Raw genomic sequence first — 14975 nt, 5'->3', positions numbered from 1 at the left:
CTGGGCGATGAAGAATGCGCGTGAATGATGAGTGGTAAGCTGAATATTTTTCTTCCCGCTGAAGGAGAAGACGACTCTAATGACAGTTCGGACTCGCGCAGTTTTGTCCCCCAAACCCGCATCGATCGCGCTCTTCTTCAGGGTAACACGTCTCCAGAGAGAGAGAGAGAGAGAGAGAGAGAGAGTGTTCCACGGGTCGATAATTTGCATCACACGGACGCACTCGCGGCCGTACCGCGAGAGATTACTTTGCGCATTTGTTCGACGCGGTTCGTTGCTCTTTCCGACGAGCGACGTGGCACGCACGTGATACACGGCTTCGTTACGTTGATTTAAACGAGCCGGCGCGCGGCGCGGCGGCTCGCAAATCGTGCCGTGGGCCTCGGCTAGCAACGGCTAGAAGAGAGGTGGAGCCGTGTAGCGGGGACACGCGTGCAGCGAAAATAATTTTCGAGCGGCGGCTGCCGCGCTTCATCAGGATTATCCTCCAATACAACATAATTAGACCACCTGCGGCGAGAACGCGTCGCGTGCGTGCACCGCTCGGTCCCACTTGCTCCCGCTGCTTTTCTCCGTTTCTCATCCCCCTTCCCCCCTTAGTGGGCTCCTTGCATTACAACGCGACACGGGCTGAATTTGTGTATGAATGAGCGCGTATTATGAGCGCGCGATCTTGGCAAAAAGGCAGCAGGAGAGACCCGCGCTCGTCAAGACCACCTGGCGCAGGAGTCGCCAGGAAATACCCTCGCGCGGCAGCGCGCTGCGAGCTCGCGGTTTTTGTGATCGAGAGAGAGCAACCCGCGGAGTCTTGGTCGGGGTGGATGGCGACTGGTCTCTCCATTGGCAGAAACCGATAGACAATCGTTCGCGGAATTGATAAGAATTTCCTCTTAGGAATTGCGTCGGGTAGCCGCGGTGCGACTCTTAAGATCACTCGACCACTCGAACGTTTCACTCTTCGTTTTCGCAGGATCGGCCCTCCAAAAGTGTAATTAGCAAGACTATTTAAAGAGATAGAAATTAATTTGCGACTGCCACGGCAATGTCGAGCGGCCGAGATGAATCTCATTAATCCAACAATGACTCGAGCCGCCGATCGTTCCACGCGAACCGAACGACGGCGTCCACGTTAATGTCGGCCTTAACGAGGCTCGCGACTTCAATCTTCGATAATTCAGCTTCCCGGAAAGCGGTGCCCCTGGGGGAATTCCTCGTACCCGACGCGCATCGTAATCGATATTTAGCCGTGGTCCTTTCGATCGGGTCCTCCCCGCGGAAGATTACACGCGAAAGAGGCGTTCGCCTGTGGTGACCGGCGTAGCGGCTTCCTCGAAACAATCGCCATCTGCCACATCCCTAATTACTCCCGATAATTGATGCGGTTATTGCCCGCCGCGGGATCATTCCGGGGAGTCGCCGGCGCGCGGCAAGAAAACCGCGGAAAAAGCAGCGCCCGGTCGATCGATCAAACGTGCAATTAACGATGTTTCCCCCGTCGATCGCGTGCTACTATGGCCTCCTGGCCCATCGATGGCTGTCTGATTAACGCCAATTACGTCAGTTGCGCCGGTGACGACTCTATATACGCCTACGTAGCCTGACGTGCCCGCGGTCCTGCCAAGACGGATGTCTTCACCTTGACGTCCGATCTCGCGTGGCCGATGTTTACTGCTTATCGATAGTACCGTAAAAATTATTTTCGACCAATCATCCAATTAATTTACATCGTTGTCCGTCGACGCGGGAAAGTGCTCAAGTTCGCCAACACTGTCGCTCTGCTCGTCGATGCATTATTTATTTATCTCATCCTCTATCATACACTTGATGTCGGGCAACATGATTTCGGATTTTTCACTGACGAAACAAAGCGACGAAGGTATTCCTACGGAAGTAATTCCCACGGTATGCGACGCTACAATGTTGCTATTTAATTTCATATCACAGCGTCGTCGCGTACAGTGCGAACACAGTCTCACGCAGTGTTGGGGGCATTTAGTCCCCACCGAACCTCCTGCGCATGCGTCAATTACGTCACAAGTTTTGATAGACTCGCACTCGCTCATGCACAATGGGGCGGCGTTCTTGGGGCGAAACCAATGTAGCGATATAGGATTGACTGCGTTCCAATATTCACTGCCAGTACTGAAAATACATCATTCGTGACACATATACTACAGATTTCCAATGCTAGCAATGAATATCGGAACGCAGCCTATATAGAAAAAAAAAAAAAGATATGGTTCGGGCTGCGCAAAAACCTCTAATATTGCATTTAGGTACGAGTATGATAAGCAGTTGTAAACGCGTGACGTAAATTGACGTATGCGCAGGAAGTTCGGTGGAACTAAATGCCCCCCCTCCCCCCCCCCCAGCACTGGTCTCTCACGTCCTCCGACGTGACCGTCTTCGTCGCACACACGAGATAAATAACACTACTCATTCCTCTTGCAGGCTTCACCGGCACGCAATGCGAGATCGACATAGACGAATGCGCGGCGAAGCCGTGCCTGAACGGCGGCGGCTGCACCGATCTCATCAACTCTTTCAAGTGTACCTGCGCGGACGGCTTCGCCGGCATCCACTGCCAGATCAACATCGACGACTGCGCCTCGTCGCCGTGCAAGAACGGCGGCGTCTGCCAAGACGGCATCGCCAAGTACACGTGCGAGTGCCCGCCCGGCTTCACCGGCGCCTCCTGCGAGACCAACATCAACGACTGCCAGTCGAACCCCTGTCACAGCGGCATCTGCATCGACGGTGAGAACAGCTTCAGCTGCAACTGCTACGCCGGCTACACCGGGCCGCTCTGCCAGACGCAGATCGACGAGTGCACGAGCAACCCTTGCCAGTTCGGCGGCTTGTGCGAGGACCGCATCAACGGCTACCAATGCATCTGCCGGCCCGGCACGTCCGGCATCAACTGCGAGGTGAACGTCAACGAGTGCTACAGCAACCCCTGCCGAAACGGCGCCATGTGCATCGACGGTATCAACAGGTAAGCTTAAGGAACTGGGCGCGCGTGAAGGTGATGGTCGAGTACGCTGATCGGCGGACCTACCTTCGAGGTATCCGGCGCTCTTCAAGAATCGCGGAGCGGATAGGGCCGCTAGGGCAAGACGGGTGTCTTGCCTTTCACTCGATCGTGGCGATCGATCGTCCCTGTCTGTGTTCCTCTGGACTCGTTAGAGGCCGTCGCAATTTCCCAAGTGCCAAGAGAGGTCTTGGCATTCGTAGTAGAGCTGCAATGGTGGAGCTGAAGTCCCAAATTTAATTTTCGGATCCGTTACAATACAATGTAGAACAATGTAGAACAGAAGGGTGTCCCACGAGTGGGAGATTGGCCGCTAATAGGTCGAAGGCAGAATCGCTGTGTAACTCAGACGCGTGGTTCTTGAAGAGACGATCAGAGCGATATATACGGAAGAGAGTTACCTCGACCCACACAGAATTCGGCAAAATTATCAACAAGAGGACGGACTGTACGTACGCCTGAGTGCATCCTACGTACGACGACGAGCGCGCGAACGTTCATGTTCACGTTGAGGGGATGCCACATTGCGAAAGCGTCGATAACGTAGAGACAGTAACGTCGAAACACGTCGGATAAGTGAGCGCTAGCGCTAGATAGATATCGTGTCACCTTCTTCGTGTTTCTTGTACACGTAGATGTCAGATGGCAAATGCTTTGTCTCGGCGGGAAACACACTATCGCGCGTATCTTTCTACAAAGAAAGCGCCGCGTATCTTGAAGCTTCTAAACTCGCTCGTAAAGGCGTAATAGTAAAATTCTCCTTTTATTATTGAAAAACAATTGCAACCTTGCGCAAACAATACGACATAATTTCGTGGTGAAAGAAGAATCGGCATTTCGTCGGCGAGATGATCGAGTGTGGCATCCCCTCGACCGTGGTGGATTCACAGAGACGTTTCGTCGAGATTTCGATCCTCTCTCGTTCTCTTTGGCGCGATTGGACACCGCTGATGGATTCACCATGAACGACAAAGAGAGCGCGCCGTCGTCGTCGTCGTCGTCGTCGTCGTCGTTTGGTCACTCAAGGCCAAACACGGGCGAGACACGAGGAGGCGACGCGGACACACACAATCTGGCAAAATCTTTGACTCGCTTGCTAACGCCCCACCAAAACGCATCCTTCCGTTCTCAGTGGATACGATGTCTCGTCTTCCAGGTACTCCTGCGAGTGCAAGCCCGGCTTCACCGGCCAGCACTGCGAGACCGACATTAACGAGTGCGCCAGCAATCCGTGCGCGAACGGCGGCCGTTGCATCGACGTGATAAACGGCTTTAGGTGCGAATGCCCGCGCGGCTACTACGACGCCAGGTGCCTGAGCGACGTGGACGAGTGCGCGAGCAATCCCTGTATGCACGGCGGCACCTGCGAGGACGGCGTGAACCAGTTCATCTGCCACTGCCTGCCGGGATACGGCGGCAAGCGATGCGAGGCCGACATCGACGAGTGCGGCTCGAATCCTTGCCAACACGGCGGCACGTGCAACGACCACCTCAACGGCTACAGCTGCAAGTGCCTGGCCGGCTACAGCGGTACCAATTGCGAGACCAACATCGACGACTGCGCCAACAACCCCTGCCAGAACGGCGGCTCCTGCATCGACCTCGTCAACGACTTCAAGTGTGTCTGCGAACTGCCGCACACCGGCAGGAACTGCGAGGAGAAGCTGGACCCCTGCTCGCCGAACAAGTACGCTCGCTCTCACCTTCCACGCGTTTCCTTCACGCGTCTTCGCGCAGGGAAGAGAAAGACGTTCCTTTTTCTTCGCGCGGGGAAGAAGAGAGAAGGCTGTAATTACGCGCTCTCCCCTAATCGCCCTTGGTATCTCGACGGTGATCAGTTGCGCGCTTTGTTACTTCGAATGTAGAGCACCGGTTCCTCCCTGGTCCGCCTGACGTCTCTCGCCGGTCAAGGTGGACGAATCCGACGCGTGACAATCATGCCGAGTCCCGGCCACATAGAGCGCCTTTGCACTCCGTGTTGCTCCGCACTCAAAGGCTCGCGTTCTACCGGTGGAGCCGGCTTTGGAAATTACAAAGTCGGTGTCTGGAAGAGTGATGATGAGGCTTGAAGCGATTTTAAAGTATCAAACCGCGCAGAGAAAAGCCCAACGCTTCTCAACGGACCTCGCTCGTAACTTTGCCGAATGGCGTCGCGCGTCCAGTCGAGGAGCTCTCTCTCTCTCTCTCTCTCTCTCTCTCTCTCTCTCTCTCTCTCTCTCTCTCTCTCTCTCTCTCTCTCTCTCTCTCTCTCTCTCTCTCTTTTTCTCTCTTTCCTTCTCTTTTGCAGGGAGCTCCACTAAATTTGTCGCGCACGGATGATCTGAATAGTAGTAGAACGACTTGATAACGCCAGCGTGTCATTTCAGATGCCTCCACGGAGCCAAGTGCTCGCCGTCGTCGAACTTCCTCGACTTCGCGTGCACGTGCACGGTCGGTTACACGGGGAGGCTCTGCGACGAGGACGTGGACGAGTGCGTGATGACGTCGCCGTGCAGAAACGGTGCCACTTGCCGGAACACCAACGGCTCTTACCACTGTGTGTGCGCCAAGGGCTACGAGGGCCGTGATTGCATCATCAATACCGATGACTGTGCATCATGTGAGTACCGCCTGCGGTTCATTGTCTTCTTTTCTTCTTTTATTCCTCTTCTTTTGCTACACATGCATCCTCTCTCGGTTTTCACTCAAGAGAGAGAGAGAGAGAGAGAGAGAGGGAGAGAGAGAGAGAGCCTTAAATGCAGCTCTACGACGAGCGTCATACGTTTCACCGCGCGCGCAACAACTCGCTCGCACGACAACGACATGAATGAAATGAAGCGCGTTTAAGCGCCTAGCGCCGAGCGGGACGTCTAATGAGAGACAACCTTTTCACTCGTTCGCAGTTCCCTGTCAGAACGGCGGTACCTGCCTGGACGGCATCGGCGACTACACCTGTCTGTGCGTGGACGGCTTCAACGGCAAGCACTGCGAGATCGACGTCGACGAGTGCCTGTCGCAACCCTGTCAAAACGGAGCGATCTGCAAGGAATACGTCAACTCCTACACCTGCCAATGCGGTCTCGGCTTCTCCGGCATCAACTGCCAGACCAACGACGAAGACTGCACCGACAGTAGCTGCATGAACGGCGGCAAGTGCATCGACGGTATCAACAACTACACGTGCGTCTGCAAGCCCGGCTACACCGGCTCCAACTGTCAATACCGCATCAACGAGTGCGACAGCTCGCCCTGCCTGAACGGTGCCACCTGCCATGATCACGTGCAATACTACACGTGTCACTGCCCGTATGGCTACACCGGCACACGGTGCGACAAGTATGTGGACTGGTGCGCTGACAACCCCTGCGAGAACCAGGCTACGTGCGTCCAGCACAAGAACAAGTACCACTGCAACTGCTCGCCCGGCTGGACTGGCAAGGTGTGCGACGTGGAGATGGTCTCGTGCAAAGACGCGGCCATACGGAAGGGCGTGCCGGAGAAGAACCTCTGCAACAACGGCACCTGCGAGGACATTGGCAACAGTCACCGTTGCCACTGCATCGAGGGCTACACCGGCTCGTACTGCCAGGAGGAGATCGACGAGTGCGACTCGGCGCCGTGTCAGAACGGCGCGACCTGCCGGGACCTCGTCGGCTCGTACCAATGCCAGTGCACCAAGGGCTTCCAAGGGCAAAACTGCGAGCTCAACGTCGACGACTGCACGCCCAATCCGTGCCAAAACGGCGGCACCTGCCATGACCTGGTCAACAACTTTAGCTGCTCCTGCCCGCCGGGCACCCTCGGCTTCATATGCGAGGTCAACGTGGACGACTGCGTGATCGGAGCGTGCCACAACAACGGCACCTGCACCGACAAGGTCGGGGGCTTCGAGTGCAACTGTCCGCCCGGCTTCGTCGGACCAAGATGCGAGGGCGACATCAACGAGTGCCTGTCGAATCCATGCTCGTTGACCGGTACCCAGGACTGCGTGCAGTTGGTCAACAACTATCACTGCAACTGCAAGGCCGGCTACATGGGTCGCCACTGCGAGGTGAAGGTAAACTTCTGCGACAGCTCGCCCTGCCAGAACGGCGGCATATGCACCGCCAAGCAGGCGGGTCACACGTGCGCGTGTCCGCCCGACTTCCACGGCAGCAACTGCGAATTCGCCGGCTCATACTGCGACTCCGAGCCGTGCTCGCATGGCGGCACGTGCCGCGTCACCGACACCAGCATGGGCTACATGTGCTACTGCCCGCCTGGCACCACCGGTACTCATTGCGAGATGGACGCGCGGGACGAGTGCGCGAGCAACCCGTGCCAGCAACCCGAGGCCATCTGCGAGAACCTGGTTGGCGACTACGCCTGCTACTGCCCGGCCAAATGGACGGGCAAGAACTGCGAGATATACGACCCGAATTACCGGGGTGGCGTATTCGGCAGGCCGAACGCAAACGTGCCCAAGATCGCCAACGCGTACGACCTCGACCTGGAGCACGAGCGTAAGAAATGCATCGAGAACCACTGCGAGGAGAAGTCCGGCAATCATCACTGCGACGAGGAGTGCAACAGGTATGCCTGCAACTTTGACGGCAATGACTGCTCGTTAGGCATCAACCCCTGGCGTAACTGCACCGCACCCATCAACTGTTGGGACGTGTTCATGAACGACGTGTGCGACGAGGTCTGCAACAATGCCCAGTGCCTCTTCGACGGCAGGGACTGCGAGAGGAAACTCGCCCCTTGCAAGTAAGTGTTTCATTCTCACCGATGTATCTTTAGAATGATTCAATTCTTGACTTCTTAAAAGCTCGCGAGTGAAAGGTAACAGTGGCGTAACAGTGTTGTTGGGAGATTTATGTCTTTTTTACATGGTTGTGAAATATTGAAGTTAAGAACATTAATTTATTAACTCTTTTTATCTTTCAAAGAGAAACTCTTCACCTTTTTAAACTTTAGTCTAATGACGAAATCTTAGATATTAATATACCCAAGACAGAATTGTAAACCAAGGACACAGTAGATAAATGTTTATTTATATATATATATATATATCGGGGAGTTCTATTTTCACTCATTGTGTCATTTGTCATTTGTCTAGCCCAATCTACGACGCGTACTGTAGGAAGCACTACGCGAACGGTCACTGCGATTACGGCTGCAACAACGAAGAGTGCAACTGGGACGGTTTGGATTGCGACGGAGAGCCACCATCCTTAGCGGAGGGCGTGATATCGGTAGTGGTGAGGATGGACATGCCCACCTTCCGCTCTAATGTCGTGGCTTTCTTGAGGGATATCGGGCATGAATTACGGACGACATTGCGCGTGAAGCAGGATGAGCTCGGCAACGACATGATATACCCGTGGAAACGGGAGAGGGAACCGAGCCAACACACCAACATCTTCGGCCAACCCGCGACTATCTACACCAGCCCGCAGAACGGCGTGATTGCCTACCTGGAGATCGACAACAGAAAGTGCACGATGACGCAGGGTGCGGTGTGCTTCCCTTCAGCGAACGAAGCAGCCGAGTATCTGGCCGCGACGGCGTCGAAGCACTCGCTGTCGCGGAACTTCCCAATCGAGCAGGTGCGCGGCGTCGTCGGGCCGCAAGGCCCCGAGTACCCGGACAGCCCCACCAACTACAAGTTTGTCTTCATCGGCGTGGTAATCGTGCTCTTGAGTGGTCTGCTTGTGGGCGTACTCGTTACCGCTCAACGAAAACGCGCCGTAGGGGTCACATGGTTCCCCGAAGGCTTCCTGAGGACCAACAGCGGCAGCGGCCAACGTCGCCGTTCACGTAGGCGGGGACCGGACGGCCAAGAGATGCGGAACCTCAACAAGCAGCCGTCGATCAACTGCATGGACATAGACGTGGGCAACGGCCGGGTGCAGCACTGGTCCGACGACGAGTCGGACCTGCCGGCCAAACGACCGCGCACCGCCATCAGCGACCACACCGCCATCACGGACTACGAGGAGACCGAGCCGCGCAGGTGGACGCAGCAACACCTGGACGCCGCTGAGATACCACGGCCGGACGCCGGGGTGCTCACCCCGCCGGACCAAGACGTGGACGCGCGTGGTCCGTGCGGTATGACGCCGCTTATGGTAGCGGCGGTGCGCGGCGGCGGCCTCGACACCGGTGAAGAAGAGGACGAGAGCGACGGTACCGCAGCGATGATCGCCGACCTGGTGGCCCAAGGCGCCGATCTTAACGCTACTACGGACAAGAGCGGCGAGACGTCGTTGCACTTGGCCGCTCGGTTCGCCAGAGCCGACGCTGCCAAGAGACTGTTGGACGCAGGAGCCGACGCCAACTCCCAGGACAACACCGGCAGGACTCCGCTGCACTCAGCCGTCGCAGCCGACGCCATGGGAGTGTTCCAGATCTTGCTGCGTAACCGGGCGACGAATCTCAACGCGCGCATGCACGACGGCACGACGCCGCTCATACTGGCGGCGCGCCTGGCCACCGAAGGCATGGTGGAGGATCTCATCAACGCCGACGCCGACATCAACGCTGCCGACAACAGCGGCAAGACCGCGCTACACTGGGCCGCGGCGGTCAACAACGTCGACGCTGTCAACATTCTGCTAGTGCACGGCGCCAACAGAGACGCTCAGGACGACAAAGACGAGACCCCGCTGTTCCTCGCGGCGCGGGAGGGCAGTTTCGAAGCGTGCAAAGCGCTCCTCGACACATTCGCCAACCGGGAGATCACCGATCACATGGACCGGTTACCGCGCGACGTCGCCAGCGAGAGACTGCATCATGACATCGTTAGACTGCTCGACGAGCACGTGCCGAGGTCACCGCAGATGGTCACCGTCATTCCGAACGGTCCTCTCATGGGTAAGCGTTCTTTCAATCATACAGTCTTCAAGCTTGAGTCAGAGTTGGTCTCTAAGGCTGACTCTTTTGGAAGAATAACTCGTTATTCGTTGTGGTATTGCTCGTTCCGCGAATGATTGACCTTAGCCTATCCTCTTCTCTACGCAGGATCTCCGAACCATCCGCAGCTGATCACGCACCCGACGGTGATCGGCTCGGCGCCGAAGCAAAGCAAGTCGAAGAAGCGGCCGAAAGCGGGCGGCACGGGAAACCCAAACAGCCCGGAGTCCGAGGCCGGCGCGGTGGTGATGGTGAGGCGAAAGCCGTCGGTGAAGAAGCCCCCAGCGGCCAAGCGCGGCGGCGCCCAGCCCCCAAACCAAGAGATCCCTCATCAGGAGGCGGAGGGCGCCGAGGGTAACCTGCCGAGCCCATACGACAGCGCGAGCCTGTACAGCAACGCGTTGCCCTTGGTGGCTCACACGGCGACGGCGAAGCAACCGCCCCCATACGAGGACTGCATAAAGGGCCAATCGATGCAGGGCCTGCAGCAACTCGGCCTGGACACCTTCGCGACCAACTACGGGCTGCCGTTTCACGACCAGCTCTTAGCGCCTCATCAGCGGCAGACGCAGGGCATGGTGAACACCCTGTCGCCGCCGTACAGCAACCAGTCGCCGCCGCACTCGGTGCAATCGAACATGACACTGTCGCCGCAAGCGAGCTACATGGGCTCGCCGTCGCCGGCCAAGAGCCGGCCGTCGCTACCCACCTCGCCGACCCACATCGCCGCGATGCGGCAAGCGACGCATCAGAAGCACGGCGGTATGCCGCCTGTGGGCTTCGACTTTGACAATCTGCCATACTCGTCGAGTCAGCAGCAACAACAGCAGCAACAACAGCAGCAGCAGCAACAACAGCAGCAGATGCAGCAGACGCAGCAGCAGATCCAGCAGCAGCAGCAACAACAGCAGCAGCAGCAGCAACAGCAGCAGCAGCAGCAGCAACAACAGCAGCAGCAGCAGCAGCAGAGCACGCAGCAGCAACAGACGCAGCAATACTATCAGTACTTGACGCCGCCGTCCCATCATTCCGGGCCGGACGTGACGCCGCAACATCTTATGCAAGCACCCGAGAGCTTCCCGACGCCGTCGCCGGACAGCCCGGGTCACTGGTCCTCGAGCTCGCCGCACTCGAATAGCGATTGGTCCGAGTGCATGGCCTCGCCGAACGCGTATGGCGCCGGCGGCGGCGCTCACCAAAGCAACAAGGGCTCTGAAGCGATCTACATATGAGCCCGGCGACGTTCCTCTTCTTCTCCTCCTTCTCCTCCTCCTCCTCCTCCTCCTCCTCCTCCTCCTCCTCCTCCTCTTCCTTTTCTTCCTCCTCCCCTTCGCGCGAGCCAGTGGTAGACCGAAGACGGCGAAGGATGAGAGAGAGAGAAAGAGAGAGGGAGAGAGAGGCGAGCGAGAGAGAATGAGTAAAAGAGAAAGAGAGCGAGTGAAGGGTAACGATAGGGCGAGAAAGAAAGCGTAACGCGAACACTGTGATCACCTCGTCTCGAGGGTTCGAGGGCGGCGATTTCCCGCGACCGGCAACGGAGAGACGTCGTGGAAATGAACGAAAAGACCCAGGGCCTCTTCCTTGGAAAATCGGACTGGCGCCGAGAAGGCGCCCTGCCTTGTTTTGTTAGCACGGAATTAACACGCCACGGCGGGGCGGCGACGCACGCGTCGCGGTTATTATACATATTTATACGCGTTATAAGTGTAGATGAACGAATCATGTATACGCACACTCGTGTGCGTAAAAGGGGAAGCATTCCTCGGGACCAGGAACGGGGACGGACGGAGACCGTGCTGTGTGTGTGTGAGGAGCCACGCGCTCAGGACTGTGTGCGAGACCGATTGTGCCTCTCCGGCGAACGCGCACGCGATCGGCCCGGAGGAAGAGACGAAGGAAGAAGAAAGATAGCCGATATATTTTTGATATCGATCAACTTTTACTCTTTTTACCGTTGTCGCTATGTACATCACTATATATGTCACGCAGCTCAATAAATAAAAACGGTGCCTTCGACTTGCCAGTGTGAAGATTCCCCGGTGGACAATAATTAATTAAGGAACGAGACCTTGCTACTCTAATAATAATTGTACATATCGCATATAGATTTACGGGACGAGAGAGAAGGAGGGAAAGGAAGAGAGGGGGAAGAACCTTCATCGCTGTGCTCATGTCCTCGTTCCGCGGAGAACTTGTAATTGCGAAACGGGAAGTTTAATGGCTGTCCAACGCAGAAAGAAACTCCTCCCGTTGCACCGATCGTATCCTTCGGCCGATCTTGGTACTCTCGCCGAAGGGTCAAGACGCTGGAAGGTACGACGATGCAACTGCCAACCGCGGTTTCCACACTAATTGCGCAGTCTTGCCCAGAATGTGCGCAAACAGTGAATAAATCGCGCGCTTGGAAGAGACGTCACGAGGATAACGTTAAAGAAGGACAGAAGTATACGTAAGAAAGATGAGATGTTCGTTTTTTCTTCCTCTTTCTCTCTGTCTGTCTCTCTCCCTATCTATCTCTGCCAGACGATATTCGCAAACGGAGGAATGTGGAGGAAGCAGAAGAAAGGAAGAAACATGGTTGTCTTTCTTTCTTCCCGCCATCATCGCGTAAGCCGACATCGAGAGAGGACACCTGAGCCTCTGTCGTTTTTCCGGAAGACTTGTTATATAAACTTGCGCAATCGCATAACGCGTTCGAGAAGAGGAAAGGATGTCTTTCGTGTCGGTCCATTTCCTGGCTCGTGTCCACACTATGCGATTGGACATGTTTAAATTGGTCTTCAGCAATGTCGACTTGGTCGGAGCGGGAGTGCTGGGTCCACCTTCACACGAGTTCGTGTTGCGTACAGTGTCGATATGCAGGGACGCGCATACGCGAGAAACGAGAGTAATCGTGCCTTTTCGAATTCCGTAGAGCGTACGAAAGAGACACGCGCTACTGCCGCGGCCGCGAAATTCCACGATTATGAAATCGCACGCCGACGGGAGCACGGCGTTTCTTCTTCTCCGAGCCGGACGGGACGACCAATTGTGTGCTGGGTTTAGCGCAACGTGTAATTTAATGTAATATGTAACACACATACACGACACACACACACACATACACAGACATGTAATATGTAAACGTGTAATGTAATAATAAAACGCGGATGTAAGGCGGATGAGACGACGAGAGTGTGGGCGAGATATGTAATCTTGTACGGTCGACGGGAGCATCAGAGAACTCGTCCTCGCAGCCCACGAAGCATCGTTCCATACATAGACATTCCATTTCGCGTATGGCGCCAACTCTCTGCACCTCACCTCACCTCACCTCACCTCACCTCACCTTCCCTGCTCCTCCGCCTCAGTCTCTCCAAAAACCATCGAGCCGCGATTCGTGGCTTTTTAATTCCAGCCTTCTCCCTCTCCCTCATCGACAAGTCAGCCGCTCATCGCCACAAGCTAGCGTGTAATCGTTTACGTTGTTAACGTTAATTTTGTAGGCGTGCACCGAACGCCTTTAATTAAATTTAATTAAGTACTCGGCACGAGGCGGTAGGACGGTTCTCTGGCTTCTTCTCTACCAAAGCCAAAACAGCGTTTTAGATAATCGCGTGATACGTGCGCGCGCGGAACACGTAATAACGGCGTATTATCATAGGAATCATTGTGAGAGAGAGAGGGAGAGAAAGGAAGAGAGAGAGAGAGAGAGAGAGAGAGAAAAGAGGAATTATCGTTGCGAGACTTGAGAAGTTCGTGCGCGCGTTTGCAATATTCGTCTTCGGTGATACATATCTTTTTTTTTTTTTTTCCTTATTTCGCGTGCACGAAGGGCATTCTATCGGTGGGACATCGGGGTACGATCAGAGTTCTCTCTCGTAGAGTCGTCGTCGGAGCTCCGTTTTGACCTTATCGTTCGCGCGGGAGAAAACGCAAATGTAAATACTCTTGTAACACTTATTCTCTGCCCGCTCATTTCTCGCGCGCCGTTTCGCGCGGCGCTTCTCTATTAAGTATAATGATAATAATAATGATAATCGTCTCTTCTCTCGCGAATTTTGTACAAACTGTTTTTACATATTTTTTTATACCGCGTAAGTTAGTTCTATTGCTGCGTACTTTTTCCTCCCCTTTTGTAAGACGAACCGCGTTATAATTAATCATGTCCTGCTCCTCTTCCGCCTTCCTCCTTTCCTTATATTATTCTCGTAAACGTTATTATGTGTATCTCGTGAGATCCGCTGTCGCACAGATGGATCGCGTCGCTGCACGGCCGATTCTCCCTGCGATTCCGGATTGCACGCAGGCGGTGTGACGGAGCTTCCTTTCTTCCGGTCGTGGAGCGTATTATTGTGGGTCCAACGCAATTTCCGTATCTGCTTTACGAGCGTGTATCTTTGTGGGAGATCGTCTCCTTGTCTCTCGATTTCCTTTCCTTCTTCCTTTATTTTTCTTTTATACACGTGTACCACTTTGTAACGAATTATGTATCTCTAGAACTGCCACCGCATACATATCGACAAAATCACACGAGTTGTGCGAAATAATGAGAGTATGTAAACAGAATTTAAACAGAGTACAGAAGAGAGAGGTTATGAATATTTTGAAGAGAATATATATAATCTCTCGTAATATATACACATACACACACGCACACACCACATACTGCGTCACATAGGTAACGATTGCCGATCACATAATGCAACTAAAAGTACAATTAAAGGTAAACGGAATTCAGGAAGTATCGACTCAAGATCTGTAATAAATTTGTGACCGAGTAAGCAATATGTAGATATTAATACGTTGACTGTTCAGACGTGCGCGAAAGCAACTCTTTTTTTGTAATGTCTGTTTGAAATTGAACAAAGCAAACCTGCTCTCTGACGCACCATCATTTCTGTGTTAAAGAAGAGAAAAGAAACGCGATAGTTCTAAGTATTGCGCTATAATAATTTACAATTATGTACGATAAGAGATAAATAACACACACATATACACATGCATACATGCATATTGCTACACAAACACATATGCACATACACACCGACAGACAGACAGACACATCGATTATCGCGATAGATCTTGT

The 14975-nt window shown here is 54.5% G+C and overlaps 1 protein-coding gene across 4 annotated transcripts in view; it reads left to right on the top strand.

Annotated features, from left to right (window-relative positions):
* Nucleotides 1–13698, top strand: part of N (neurogenic locus Notch protein) — a 286947-nt gene extending 273249 nt beyond the window's left edge. For 2 of the 4 annotated variants that reach the window (XM_025300950.1, XM_025300952.1), the window contains 6 exons: nt 2452–2995; nt 4188–4718; nt 5398–5630; nt 5914–7759; nt 8112–9868; nt 10016–13698. In XM_025300950.1, the coding sequence (XP_025156735.1) occupies nt 2452–2995; nt 4188–4718; nt 5398–5630; nt 5914–7759; nt 8112–9868; nt 10016–11139 (6035 nt within the window). In that variant the 3' untranslated portion in view covers nt 11140–13698. Of the gene's footprint in view, nt 1–2451; nt 2996–4163; nt 4719–5397; nt 5631–5913; nt 7760–8111; nt 9869–10015 lie in introns of all 4 variants that reach the window. The other 2 variants (XM_025300949.1, XM_025300951.1) reach the window with 1 other exon arrangement.
* The last annotated feature ends 1277 nt before the right edge of the window (nt 13699–14975 follow it).

The sequence above is a fragment of the Harpegnathos saltator genome, unplaced genomic scaffold, assembly GCF_003227715.2.
Source record: "Harpegnathos saltator strain DR-91 unplaced genomic scaffold, Hsal_v8.6 scaffold393, whole genome shotgun sequence".
Classification (NCBI taxonomy): Eukaryota; Metazoa; Arthropoda; class Insecta; order Hymenoptera; family Formicidae; genus Harpegnathos; species Harpegnathos saltator.
This window is presented reverse-complemented; position numbering and strand designations above follow the sequence as displayed.